Source organism: Chenopodium quinoa, unplaced genomic scaffold (assembly GCF_001683475.1).
Source record: "Chenopodium quinoa cultivar QQ74 unplaced genomic scaffold, ASM168347v1, whole genome shotgun sequence".
NCBI classification, from domain to species: Eukaryota; Viridiplantae; Streptophyta; class Magnoliopsida; order Caryophyllales; family Amaranthaceae; genus Chenopodium; species Chenopodium quinoa.
Genome location: NW_018743212.1, coordinates 2,216,703 through 2,229,939, shown reverse-complemented (window position 1 = coordinate 2,229,939; position 13,237 = coordinate 2,216,703). Strand labels below are relative to the sequence as shown.

Below are 13,237 nucleotides of genomic sequence, written 5' to 3'. Positions count from 1 at the left end.
ATACGACTCTATTAATAGCATGCCGCGTAGTGTGACATACTAGTCGTAAATAAATCATATACAACAAGTAAATAAGGTGACATTGATTAACAAGATAAGAGAACCCTATTAAATATGAAAACCCTATATATATAAGAATAGATCACAACCATTGGATATCTCATGATCTAACTGTTGAGATTGCTCACATAGTAATGACAAAAATGTAATTTATATTTATATTGTTTTTTGTGTGGCTCATTTTGAGCAATAATTTTTTGTTCATTTATCAAATGAGCAAACAATTATTTGCTCATTTATCAAAATGAGAAACAATTCTTTGCTCATTTATCAAATGAGCAAAAAAAAATTTAATTTTTTTTTTGTTATTTTTTCTCATTTATCAAATGAGCAGCATTTATTTGTTCATTTATCAAATGAACAAAAATTATCTGCTCATTTGATAAATGAGCAGCATTTATTTGTTCATTTATCAAATGAACAAAAATTATCTGCTCATTTGATAAATGAGCAATAATTCTTTGTTCATTTATTAAATGAGCAAACAATATCTCTTTGTTTTGATTGCTCATTTATCAAATGAACAACTATTCATTTATCAAATGAGCAACAATTCTAAAACATTCAAACTAATATGAAACCTTGAACTTACTTACTATATTTGAAAATGTAAACAATTGTTGGACCATAAGAGACCAACCGTATACTAGTTTATATTATGCACTTTATTTTCTGCCCATTTTTAAAGTAGATAGTTCACAAGGTTAATTTAATACATGTTGTTATGCTCATATCCTAAATGAGCAAACTAAATTAAAATGAGCAAAAACACATACAATAAAAATGCATAAATGAAAATGAACAAACTTATATTAGAATCTCAAAAGTTTCTCCATACTATCATCACATAATACAAACCCATTAAACTCATTTTCGATCGCCGAAATCTTTCAATTTCATCGGAACGTGCGACCATAATCGTCATTGAATGGAGCTCGAAAATGTCATAATTGGTCTGAATTTTGAGCTTGATTTCTTTGTTATTGATGTTGCAAAGTTAATAACAATGAGGTTAATGGCGATGTTGATGGCGAACATAATCGTCGTCGATTGGAGCTCGAAGACGCAATTATATATCGACCTGAATTCGAGCTTAATTTCCTTGTTTTTAATGGCGCAAAGACGATGGTGATATGAGTATAGTACAAAGTCGCCATGGTTGATTAGAAGTTGTGCTTAATTTCTTTGAAATTAATGACGTGAAATTGATGATGTATACTAAACAATAGGTGAGAGGAGAGAGAAAGAGAAGGTGAGGAGAGAGAAAGAACGAATTTTGGAGGTGATTGAGAGAAATAAGGGGATTGATTTAAAATACTCTTTTGGTTTTGATTTTTTAGGGAATAATCACAACCCTTAGATTTAAAAAATTCAAAGGTCTAGATTTATTATCACATAAGTTGGGATTTTCACATAAGAGATGTGTTCTCACATGATCTCATTTATATATATATATATATATATATATATATATATATATATATATATATATATATATATATATATATATATATATATATATATATATATATATATATATATATATATATATATATATATATATATATATATATATATATATATATATATAATAATTTCATAATTTTCATAAGTCCCAAATAATCAAAACTAAACCACCCATCCATCGAGAAATAACGGTAGCCAGCTAAACTTAGATACCTAGAAAAGGTAAGATTGGTAACCAATGCACCATATTTGTTATGGGACCCCAAAGTGTCACCCTCAACTTCTGTTGCACAAAAAAATTCCAGCATTCAGAAATAGAACCAGAACCAAAAGGACACCCTAAGTAGATTGGACACATAACTACACTTTCATGATCCAAGGTTTCGACACCTCCATCTGTGTAAAGGAGGCATGTGCAAGAATCAAAGAACCATAAGGCCGATAAGGGTACTTGTTATAAACACAGCATCAGTCATTGTTTCGCGTGAAAACAATGGGACCTTGTCAAAGGTCCGATGAAGTGGAGAAGACTAGATTCGATCCAAGTAATGTTGGGCCGAAGGTTTCCTGCACAGTAAACACACGTAAACTAGCCTCGGGGGTGTTGCCGAGGAAGGCCCCTCCGATGCTAAAGTCAGTACAGTGCGTAGAAAGAGAACACTATGCAAGAGAATTAATTGCTTGAGGCTTTGCTTGAATGAATGTACAAATGTAATATTGATGGCTTTTATACCTCTGCATACATGGAGAAGTTGGGCCTTAGCCCAATTGGCTTGCCTTGAGGACTGATCTTTGACTTTAGCACAATTGGAGAGATGAACCTTGACCTTGGGCTTTTAATTGGATCATTTAATGCCTAAGCCCAATTGGACTAAATTGGACCCAAACAGTCATTATCCTCAAATATCTGTATGTGAGATCGAGAATTGGAATCTGTAAGCTTCAGAGAGCACGAAAAAGGAACAGCAGCCAGCAACTGTTCTAAGCGACCGCATGTGCTCGCATCAGATTTGATCTATGTCACGGTCACAAGTACACAGGTTTCATACAGTCCCTAGAAGTCTAAACAGGAACACCAAAAGTGAAAAGAGAGTTGGGCACTAAGAATAACCAACATGGTCCACTATGAAGTTTGGAGAATAAGCATCTTAATGTGCTAAAATAGTACTCGTAAGCATAAAGCATATGAATGTTATTCTTTACCAAGACTCAAAGAGTTCTAAGTTTAGAAAAGATAAATTTCAGAAGATCTCAGCTTATTAGATAGAGACGTGATCTTTACTTTCTTGAGATTGCTATAGGTAGAATCAAGTAGGTTCGTATACTTCAGTAGATCGTCTTTCATTAGACCACGTTTAATAAATACAATTTGAAATCATATTCCAGCTGCTTCCTGCGTGTACATAAACGCACTGAGCCATTCCTACTTTACTTTGTGAGCAGACTTGGTTCTCGATTAACCAGTGCAAATATTTATATCAGCAGCTGCCATAGCCTAGAGTGCTGACTATTCCTAGTAGAACAGAAACAAGCTTATGCTATAGACAGTGCTTCCTGAATTCTAGTAAACCTGATTAAACTACCTCAGATTATTCAAAGTACCTCTGAAAGAAAGTGGAAACGCTGGGCAATGACATATGATTTATGCAAAATCTCGCTTAAGTGAGTGAAACCCCCCCCCCCCCCCCTGGAATTTTTAACCAAAGAGCTTGAGTGATAGATCACTCGTTTAGAGATAGCTCAAGGAAAAAAAAAAAAAAAAAAAAAATGTTAATAGTAGAAGTACAAAACATTCAGTAACACCCAAAACGCATGGCTTTTCTAAACTTTCCAAATAAAGGAAACAAATTTAATGCTCATTAAGGGCTATAATTAGCAAAAAAATAGATTTCAAAAAATCAAGAAGCAAGACCTCTAGTGGATTGCACTGTTGGAGCCTGATAAAAAAAACGAAGCTTCAGTGTAGCATTTTCTTACTTTTCCTGTGTCATTTCCACCACTTGCTCCCTTCCGCCCACTGAATATTCCACTTATTTCCCTGCAAGTGCACCTAATGCTCAAGAACTTCAATCAGACAAGATAACGACCATTTAAATTTTCAATCAAATATATTTGCAGAATTTCTGTACATGAAAACATGGGAATATTGATAAAATAACATATCCTGAGTATGCAAAGAAGGGGGCAGGGTCAGGGCACAGAATATTTCTCCTTTAGGAATTATATTATTTCTTTTACTCTCATTTGTGCGCAAACGGCCATGAATGGGTCAAGAACATGATACGTACAATATGCCAAGAGAATCGAACAGCTTTTAACGCGTCCATTATAAAAGTTAGAGACATCATTGGCTATAGCCTATAGGCAATTCTTATTAAGAGGGAGAAGAGCATTCATTCAATAATACAGAGCCATGGTTGTTGATTTTATTAACATGAGGGTCACTTGCAGAAGGCTCAGGCCACATATATTCATGGTTTTAGTTCAGATGGCCTCGGCCTTTCTTTATTTTATAACAGAAGCTGCTTTCAACCACGGGATGAATCCTCATGTTTACGTCACCTACCGCCACATAGTAGGTGGTATTGCAGTCTTTCCATTTGCCTATTTCCTTGAAAGGTGCATAGAAGTCTACAAATCCCTCTCCCCCCAACCCCACTCCCAACTAAAATAAAGGGGAAAAAACTGACTGACAACAATTTGAATCCTCACTTGTTATTACTTCTGAGCATTGTCACTATTTTCCCTTGGTGCAGGAAAACAAGGCCAAAGATGACACTCAACATGTTCGTCGAAATCTTTCTCTATTCTCTACTTGGGTATGTCACTACTCACTACTAATATGTTCTATCCTAAAGTTGAAAGTTTCTGATTCCTCCCGCATCTTTGTAAAAGTTGAAGTTTGTATTTACCGTATCTTAGTAAAAAAGAGATCTGAAAGTTTGTTTATTTTCCCACTGATGCCAGAGTGGGGTTAACAATTAATATGTACTTTGCAAGTCTACAATACACTTCACCAGCATTTCTGTCAGCAACAGTAAACACGATTCCTACATTGACGTTTATACTAGCAGTAATATTCAGGTGATATCAAGTTTCTATAGTAACAGCTGTGTCCCTTAAAAGATTAATGTAACACAGATCTTACCTTCTAATGCAAAATGATTAAAGCATGTAATTGCAGTTAAAAAAAAACTAACCTTTGTGGTATTTCCTTAATCATATGCAGGCTGGAGACTCTTAACTTGAGAAAACACCGAGGATTAGCAAAAGCAACTGGAACTTTAGTATCATTAGCTGGGGTGATGGTCATAGCATTATACAGAGGGCCAGCAATCAGACGCCTGTATGAACCTCCAATACACCTAACAAAAAGCGAGTTCCACAAGAATTGGATAAAAGGTCCAATACTTTCACTAGCAAGTTGCATATCCTGGTCAATATGGTTCACAATGCAGGTATCTCAATCCCTAGCCTAATTTTCAACAGCACAATGCAACCAAGTAAATGTTCGAAGAAGTTCCTAGCATACATGTCCAAGCTTTCGAAAACAAAATGAAAAAAGGAAGATACAATGGGTTTCAGTCTAGAATTATCTCTAGGACACTAATGTTTCAATAGCATAAGATATATCCAACAAAGGCAACAATGCACGCATGTGAGAGTAATGCTAGGGCTATTAGTCTATTAATAAACTCACATCCTAATGATTCCTTTATAAGTGCTAGCATGAGCTAATATATTACACCATAAATACAAGTACCAGATTGGTTCGAAAAAAATGGAACTACTAGTTTGAGCTTGAACAAATTACCCATTCAGAATAGGAAAATACTTATTCTAGCAGTAGTTTGACGTTAAGAAAAGAAAACTTTAATGGAAGAGTTTTCAAGCAAAAAACATACTGATAATATGATGGTGATCCTTGCAGGGATTCACTTTGAAGAGATATCCAGCACCACTGTCATTAGCCACATGGGCAAACTTTATAGGAGCATTACAATCTGCTGCTTTCACTTCCTTGGCAGTTCGACATCAACCAGCTGCATGGGTCAAGCATTCCTTCATAGACATAGCCACTATTCTGTTTGGGGTAAGTTGAATCTGGTAATAACAGAGTGAAAAACATTTTTCAACAACTCCCTCCCCCCCCCCCCCCCCCCCTTCCTCCTCCCATCAGCTGGAAGACACTAACCTCAATTATTGGTGATAATTGCAGGGAGTGGTTTCCTCTGCTTTAAACTTCATCATGATCGTATGGTCTTCGAAAGAAAAAGGTCCTGTGTTTGTAACTATGTTTTGTCCCCTACAAACACTATTAGTGGTGATCTTCGCTTATTTCATTGTTGGTGAAAAACTATACACGGGCAGGTAAGTGTAATTAATAACATCCTCTTTGTACTTACTATGAGGAATATAAATTAGATGTCCTAAATCATCACTGGTTGTTCAGCATCATAGGAGGAGTTACAATCATCATAGGTCTATATCTGTTGCTATGGGGAAAAGCAAAAGACCAAGAAGTCAGGGTCTCAACTGAGAGGCAACAATCCCTGTCTGCCATCAAGCAGAATGAACCAAAGATGCAAATAGTGACAGTGCCAGAAAAGGAGTCACTGGATCACTAGATGAAACCTGCGAGGAGGAAAAGATATTGATATTCTCGTCGACTAACTGAAAAAGACAGTAGCATATGGACCAAGATTTGTACCAAAATGTTCATTCCAGAAGCCATAAAACAGCAACAGGAGTGCAGACAAAGAGAAAGGCAATTCTCCGGCTCATGCAAACAACATTACAACAATATACGCTAGAAAAACAGATATCATGGCAAGTAAAGAGAGTTTTAAATAACCATGATAGCGGATTTTGTATTGAAATAATCATGACAAGAGCAATTATTTATACACAAGATACCAAGATGTCTGACCATCCCATATTTAGCAAAGTACATCAGAATGTTCACATTGCAGGTGATTAAGAGAAAAAATTGACTAATCTTCCTTTCACAACATAGTTTTTGAGAGATGAGTTTGACAAAATAAAGGAGCGTGGAATTCAGGAATATATGTTGAAGGAACCTATGACAACATTATGATATTTCTATGTCATTAAAAGCATGCAGATAATTCTGCATTATAAATTGACACTTCAACACAATTCATCAGGAAGGTTGGACCATTAGACTACGGAATAAGTACTTTCTAAAATTCACTTATTCACATTCCACCTCTGTATATTATCGATAAAGATTTAGGTTATAAAAGTTGCTGTATTGTTTTCACCAGTGTCAATATGTCAAATTAATGTTTCCATCACACACATGATCTAGTAATCCTTGGTTAATAAAATCAAAAAGACTTTCCAGTATGTTGTATATCTCTTCTGCTCTGGGATGTGTTTTATCAGTGGAATGAAACTGGTGGATTCTGCAGTCAACCTCAATCCAGCTGCAGCCAGGGATCTTTTGTGCGTCCCGCTCCTTCAACATCTTCCTCACTCCACGGACCTCATCCCACTTAGCCAATCCCACATATAAATTTGCTAACATTGACATGTAGCCACCATTATTAGGATCAATCTCAATCAACTTTCTGATTGCAAACTCCGCTAAATGTGAATTGCCATGAATTTTACACCCATTGAGCAGGGAACCCCAGATAACCTCATCAGCTTTGACCTTCATGCCACTGATAATATCCATAACTTCTTCAAACCTACCTGCTCGACCAAGAAGATCAACTACACACCCATAGTGCTCAATTTGAGGCTCAATACCATAGACTTTGGTCATTAAGCCAAAATAGTAATATCCTCTCTCAACCAAACCTCCATGAGTACAAGCATTCAATAGACCAATAAAAGTAATTTCATCAGGCCTCACATCGTTCTCGGTTTGAATCATTTCCTCAAAAACATCAAGTGCACTCCTACTTTGCCCGTGAAGTGCATAACAATTGATCATCGAATTCCAAGATGTCATACTTTTATCAGTAGTAGTGTCAAAAACAAGTCTAGCTTCCTTCAAGCAACCACATTTTCCATACATATCAATCAATGCATTCGAGATATACGAATCACGACCAATACCCTTTCTACAAATATAGCCATGTGTTTCCTTCCCAAGCTGAAGCATACCCGTTTGACCGCAAGCAGAAAGAGCACAAGCCAAAGTAACTTCATTCGGTCTAAGCTGCATCTCACATGGAGCCAACATTCTTCTAAGGTATGAAATCGCCTCTGGAAACAACCCATTCTGTGTGCACCCAGCAATTATAGCATTCCAAGAAGGAACATCCCTTTCAGGCATCTCATCAAACAGAATAATCGCATTCCCCATCTTCCCCAATCTAGCATAACCAGATATCATAGCAGTCCAAGAAACAACATTTCTCTCAGACATTTCATCAAACAGTTGGCGTGCAGTCCCAAAATCAGAACAAAACCTAGTATAAGAATCCACAAGAGCAGTTTGAACAATAGGGTTTGATCCAAAACCTGTTTTTACAATCTGGGTATGCACCATTTTCAATCCATAAGAATCAAAAACTTCAGAACTTGATTTCAGGGCACTGGGGTAAACAAAATGGTTAGGTCGAGGACGACCCTTATCAACCATGTTCTTATACAAGCTAAGAACTGCAAAATGATGGGATTTAGCAGCATAAGCGTTGATAATTGCACTGTAGAGGTAAACATTGGGCGAATTGACATGATCAAAGATCAAACGAGCGTAATGAAGGTCGGAAAGATGAAGGGTGCAGAAACGAATGAGTCTGAAGACGAAGAACTGAGCTTGCGCTTGACCAAGAGTGATGAGAGAGGATTGAAGTTGTTTGAGATGGTTGAGAGTTTTGCACTTTTCGAGTATGGCTACTACAGTTTCAGTCAGGTTGGAGGTGTTTGAGAGGGTGACCATATTCTTACCTGCATAATGGTTGAGCGGGAACGGATGTGTCCGAGGTGATAGTAGTTACTTCCAACAAAAGTTGACTCGATACGACAAGTAGAGGGAAAGCGTTGTTTTTATTGCACTTTGTAGTTTGTATTACTGAGTATAACTCTTTTTAAGATGACAATTGTCACCTTAAAAAAGTGATCGGTTGCAAACATCTACGATTCTTAAAAAAATTGAACATGAAGATACCGATAAGAACTCTGGTGAAAACTTCTACAATGTGACTTCAATATCATAGTGTTACTTAATAGTTTGGTTCAAAGTATTAAGCACTCTAGAGGTTATAGGACTTTAGGAGGTTTCCCTTCAATTATTAGTTCTTTTAAATATATGTGAGTTAACCTTTTAATAAGGTTTCCATATACTCGTAGTTATGTACATAACACATCAAGTCCCCTACTGTCGCAGACCTCTTCCAAGTTCAAGGCATGACACTGCAATGGTTTCGACTAGTGCTTAATCCAATAACATGGGTGGTACTATAGGTAGCAGGCAGTTGAAGGAGGCTTCTTTTCAATTGTTACTGATTTAGCCGTCTTTTCTGACCGTGTCTCTCAGAAAGTGAGTTTAATGAAGACTTTTTGTTAAAAGATGGTGCATTCAAACTTAACAGGAAACTGAAGAACTTGACACATAATTAATGGATTCCGTCATAATATATTGGAAAATCTCTATACAAATCACTAAATCAGGCTAAGAGATCATACACTATTACACTACACATGTACAAAATGCAACATGGCTGGAGCCTCAATTGGTTTATCCATTTGCTTTTCTACTGGATTAACTTACAAAAACCTAATAAAGCTCATTTACTTTTTCATGCTGTCAGATTATGGAAGCCTTAATCTCATTTTGCTTCGAACAACTTGGTGCGTATGGATTCATGACATGAAGATTTGTTAAGGCTGCAAAGACCACAAAAAAATTAACATCAGCAAACACTAGTAAGACAGTTATAACTTATAAGGTGTATATTCTTTTTTGTAATGCCAAAAAGGCAAACAGCAGTATAGAAAAGGCCTTGAAGGAAATTTACCGTAGGAGAGTATCGCCACTGAGGCTCAGCTGCTCAGATATGTATTCTGGTGCAACTTCTTGTAGCAACTTAAGTTGTTCTTCAACCTCGGCTGCAAAAACAGAACAGTAAAACATTTACAGTGAGAACAGCAGCAAAATGAATGACCAGTTATAAATTGACCAAAATAGAAGCAAATCCTTACTTCTATCAACTACATCCAAATGGCCAGCAATTAATTTGTAAATAAGCTCCTCCTTTGTGACAACAGACCGGTTGATAGACTTGAATAAGAGGAGAATCATGTCAAAGAGCTTAGGTACACCCGCCATCAACTGTTGCCGCCTCTTTGCTTGTAAGAGGACTGGGTTGTTCTCTTCTAAGATCTTCCTTTCTTTCTCTAACAACTGCAAAATGGAGTTCTTCTCAGTTAAAACCTCCTTCAAATATGCAACACAAACAAATTTCAGAAAGCTGAAACTCCACTTACCGACTGTAAAAGGCCTTCTGGAAGTATTTCCAGGACATCATCCTTGGAAAGAATGGAACCTTGTGTGGGAGCAATACTCTCATCATGATCAGCTTGAATCAACGGGTCCTCAATATCAACACTGCTCTCATCAAAGTTCAAGGACCTACGCTTAGCTGATCTGTTGGGTAAATCACTAGTATCATGATCTGGGGTCATGAGAATGCGTTTTTGAGGGCGTATTGAAGGTGTGGCTGCCATCAACCTTGCAGGAGTTGAAGCAAGCTCTGCAGGTGTTGAAACAAATTTCATAGATATTGAAGCATGTTTGGCAGGTGTTGAAGCAGCATCAAAAGGTGCTGCATCAGTTTTAACTACAGTGTTGGAATCCCCATCATTAACCTCAGCAGATGAGGCTTCCTTGATTCCAGTTTCAGACAAGTTGGATGATGGCTTATCTGCCATGGATTCCTGAACTGGAGTACCTAGAGGCCTAGATGAGAACCGCCTCATAAAGGAGGGACCGGTTAGTGATGCAGCCAATGGCGCAGGGGTTTTAATCATGTTTTGCTCAGGTTCCTGCTTTGGCTGATGGAATAGCTGAGGTAATTCTCCCTCAGGAACATCATCCTCATCCTGATAGGAAACAAAGCCAATTCAAAAAATCAGTAAGTGTATCAATTCACAATTTTACAGTCCAGCAGCCTCCAATTAAAAGATTAGAGGAAAAAAAAAAAAAAAAACCCCAATTTTATACCTCATGATGGGATTTGTAATAGTCAAATATTCGTGATCGAAAGATATCTTTCAATTGCGAAAACCCACTACCACCTTTTGCTTTCTTGTCAGTTTCCAAAGCAACCACCTCTAGAGACAAAAGAAGATCCTCCATCATACATTTTGTTTCATCATCTTGAACACGGATTTTCTTCGCCGCAATAACCTCTGGCATTATGTGCTTCAATTGAGCCAAGTGATGTAGTGTGAACCTCCTATAGCAAATAAGAGAAGTTCCAATGCATTTTCAGATACATGAATTTAAGTATAACAAATCGGCCAGGCAAAAAATAAGGTTCATGCCAAATACTTCTAAAGCAATTACCTGTCTGTCAATGACTCGATACTCTTAGCAAGCTTAGTAAAGTTTGGTTGCTGTCTTCTCAACCGGAGTAGCCGAATTGAACCAACCATTGAATTGAAAAACTCGCATAGCATCTCATACCTGTCATTAAATCAGTATAGGATCAGTACAGCACTAAGTAATCAACACAAACAATCTTCATTATTTGTACTACAATTCATTAGCATTATAACTTAAGATACAATCACCTCAATCAACCTCAATTTACTATAAAATGCTGACAATGTAGGTTAGCATAAACATTTACAAATTTCAAACTAACAAACACTAATTCCAAAAATATCAGAAGAATGAACTACAATTCACTAATTAAGCTTTCAATTTGCTGCGAAATCGGCAAATTTTAGATTCATACAAATTGAGCAGACAGGATGTCAAGCCACAATGAATATCTAATCAACATCAAGTTAAACCTTCATAGTTATCTTTCAGTTAGTCCAGCAATTTAAAAACACCTCAAAAATGCAATTTACTTTATAAGATTAAACCCTAATTTTTTCCAGATTTATAGCAGCATTCACGAATTGACGAGACAACAATCAGCCTCAACGATTCACATAAATTGAAGTCAACTACACCAATATTTCCACGATTCAGGGTAATGAACAACCAGAAATCAACGAATATCATACTACATTAACACAAATTAATGCACAATTTTATAAACCCTAGTTTCCGCAAAATCGAAATGCCAGAATCAAAGGATCTCAAATTTACATAAAAAAATAGCTACGATATCAAAACATTCCACAGAAAACATACATCATATTCAACCAAACACAAAAAACAAACAAAAATTGAATTGATATTTAAAAAAAAAAAAAAGTCAAATCAATTAAAAAATAGCTCAAAAAATCAATCAATAAATTTTCCATACTTTTGTGGCAAAGATGCAGGAGATTTCTGGGATCCCTTAGGTTTCTGACCAATTCCACTTCCGACCACCTTCTCCGGCCCCACCTTACTAAGATCCGACCCAACATTGTTAGATTTTTGCAGTTGAAGTGCAGTTCTTCGAACCTCGGAAACCGATAGCGCGAACTTCTGATTACGGATCCGAGTAACCGGCTTCGGGTTAGCTCGTTCCGGGGTTGCGACAGCAGGACCGACGGCTTCCGGGTTGATGATACTCTTCTTGTTTGGAGTAGTGAGCAATGGCTTCTTTGACTTGAAGGGGATCATCAATGGCTGTTCAGAGGACTCCATTGATGGAGTAATAAGCAAGAAATTGAAGAAATTTGAGAGATTTGAGGAGAGGGAAAGAGGAGAGAGAATGAGTGGGAGAAAAAATGGAGGGAGATTGGGGAGTATAAGAGGGAGATGAGGGGAGTAGGGTTTTATGGCGGGAAGGAGGTTTGCCGCCAAATGAAGCTTTTTTCGCGGGGAATTTTGTGGGCTTTTTAATGGGCTTATGTTGTGTGCCCTAGCCCAAATTGTTGGGTTGGATGATTGGATGTGAAAACTGAAAAGAGGTGTGAGACTTAAAAGTTAGTTGATCTATTTTTATGGGCTTTTTGGGTAGTTAAATTGTGTGATGGGACTTATGGATAATGGATTAATGGATGTTTGGTCCAAATTGTAATGTTGTGTTGGATATTTGAATTTTTGTTGATTGAAACTTGGAAAAAAGGAGTCCAAAATTCCAAATAACTTAACCTAGAAGGCAATATTTTTTTTACCATTAAAATGAAAAATGTTCTTATAACCATATCGTGATTGTATGATAAAGTGGCCCGGTCTAAACCTGGTCTGATTGACTTAATTGAGAGATTTAGATGCAATTGTTAATTTACCAAATATAATTATATCACTCATACTGTGTAAAATAGATTGATACTATAAGTTGTATGATTCAACCATATATGTGTTTTCTATCTTAATAATTAGTGATACAATACTAGCTCAACTCTCAATTGAAAGGTAATATGGTATGCTCTAAACTCACATGGTGCGATCAGAAGGAGCTCCGGAGCTTGCAAGTGGTAGAGTTATAGTTTGAGACCACTTAGATAGGTTTGATTTAACAATCTTTTGACGATTTTGGTAATTATAAAAAGCATTCAAAGCTATAGTCATGGCTATGATGTGAGGCCTACAATTGGCCTAAGATATTTGTATTAGTAA

General features: G+C 36.7%; 3 protein-coding genes across 3 annotated transcripts; 1 reads left to right on the top strand and 2 right to left on the bottom strand.

The window, feature by feature from the left end:
• The first annotated feature begins 3,722 nt into the window (after positions 1 to 3,722).
• LOC110734376 (WAT1-related protein At1g43650-like) lies at positions 3,723 to 6,478 on the top strand. The gene is made up of 7 exons (XM_021914511.1): positions 3,723 to 4,146; positions 4,284 to 4,346; positions 4,495 to 4,611; positions 4,757 to 4,985; positions 5,459 to 5,620; positions 5,747 to 5,898; positions 5,981 to 6,478. Exons 1-7 carry the CDS (start codon positions 3,941 to 3,943, stop codon positions 6,153 to 6,155), a joined length of 1,104 nt encoding a protein of 367 aa, XP_021770203.1. The 5' UTR covers positions 3,723 to 3,940; the 3' UTR covers positions 6,156 to 6,478.
• A 133-nt stretch (positions 6,479 to 6,611) lies between these two features.
• Positions 6,612 to 8,716, bottom strand: LOC110734375 (pentatricopeptide repeat-containing protein At1g33350-like). Its single transcript, XM_021914510.1, has one exon. The coding sequence runs from the start codon at positions 8,444 to 8,446 to the stop codon at positions 6,818 to 6,820; it is 1,629 nt and encodes a 542-aa protein (XP_021770202.1). The 5' UTR covers positions 8,447 to 8,716; the 3' UTR covers positions 6,612 to 6,817.
• Positions 8,717 to 9,122: 406 nt separating this feature from the next.
• Positions 9,123 to 12,459, bottom strand: LOC110734374 (CDT1-like protein a, chloroplastic). The gene is made up of 7 exons (XM_021914509.1): positions 11,991 to 12,459; positions 11,075 to 11,194; positions 10,730 to 10,964; positions 9,994 to 10,608; positions 9,709 to 9,910; positions 9,525 to 9,615; positions 9,123 to 9,393 (listed from the first exon to the last, which is right to left on the bottom strand). The coding sequence occupies exons 1-7, from the start codon at positions 12,317 to 12,319 to the stop codon at positions 9,336 to 9,338; spliced, it is 1,650 nt and encodes a 549-aa protein (XP_021770201.1). The 5' UTR covers positions 12,320 to 12,459; the 3' UTR covers positions 9,123 to 9,335.
• Between the last annotated feature and the right edge of the window lie 778 nt (positions 12,460 to 13,237).

What these genes read in the sequence shown, in the direction of transcription:
- LOC110734376 (XM_021914511.1), top strand. Translation starts at nt 3,941, where the DNA reads ATGGTTGTTGATTTTATTAACATGAGGGTCACTTGCAGAAGGCTCAGG. An exon ending in TTTGCCTATTTCCTTGAAAG is followed by an intron (nt 4,147 to 4,283) that starts GTGCATAGAAGT and finishes CCCTTGGTGCAG; the next exon opens with GAAAACAAGGCCAAAGATGA. An exon ending in TAGCCACTATTCTGTTTGGG is followed by an intron (nt 5,621 to 5,746) that starts GTAAGTTGAATC and finishes TGATAATTGCAG; the next exon opens with GGAGTGGTTTCCTCTGCTTT.
- LOC110734375 (XM_021914510.1), bottom strand. Translation starts at nt 8,446, where the DNA reads ATGGTCACCCTCTCAAACACCTCCAACCTGACTGAAACTGTAGTAGCC.
- LOC110734374 (XM_021914509.1), bottom strand. Translation starts at nt 12,319, where the DNA reads ATGGAGTCCTCTGAACAGCCATTGATGATCCCCTTCAAGTCAAAGAAG. An exon ending in CCTGCATCTTTGCCACAAAA is followed by an intron (nt 11,195 to 11,990) that starts GTATGGAAAATT and finishes ATTTAATGACAG; the next exon opens with GTATGAGATGCTATGCGAGT. An exon ending in CAGAAGGCCTTTTACAGTCG is followed by an intron (nt 9,911 to 9,993) that starts GTAAGTGGAGTT and finishes TCCATTTTGCAG; the next exon opens with TTGTTAGAGAAAGAAAGGAA.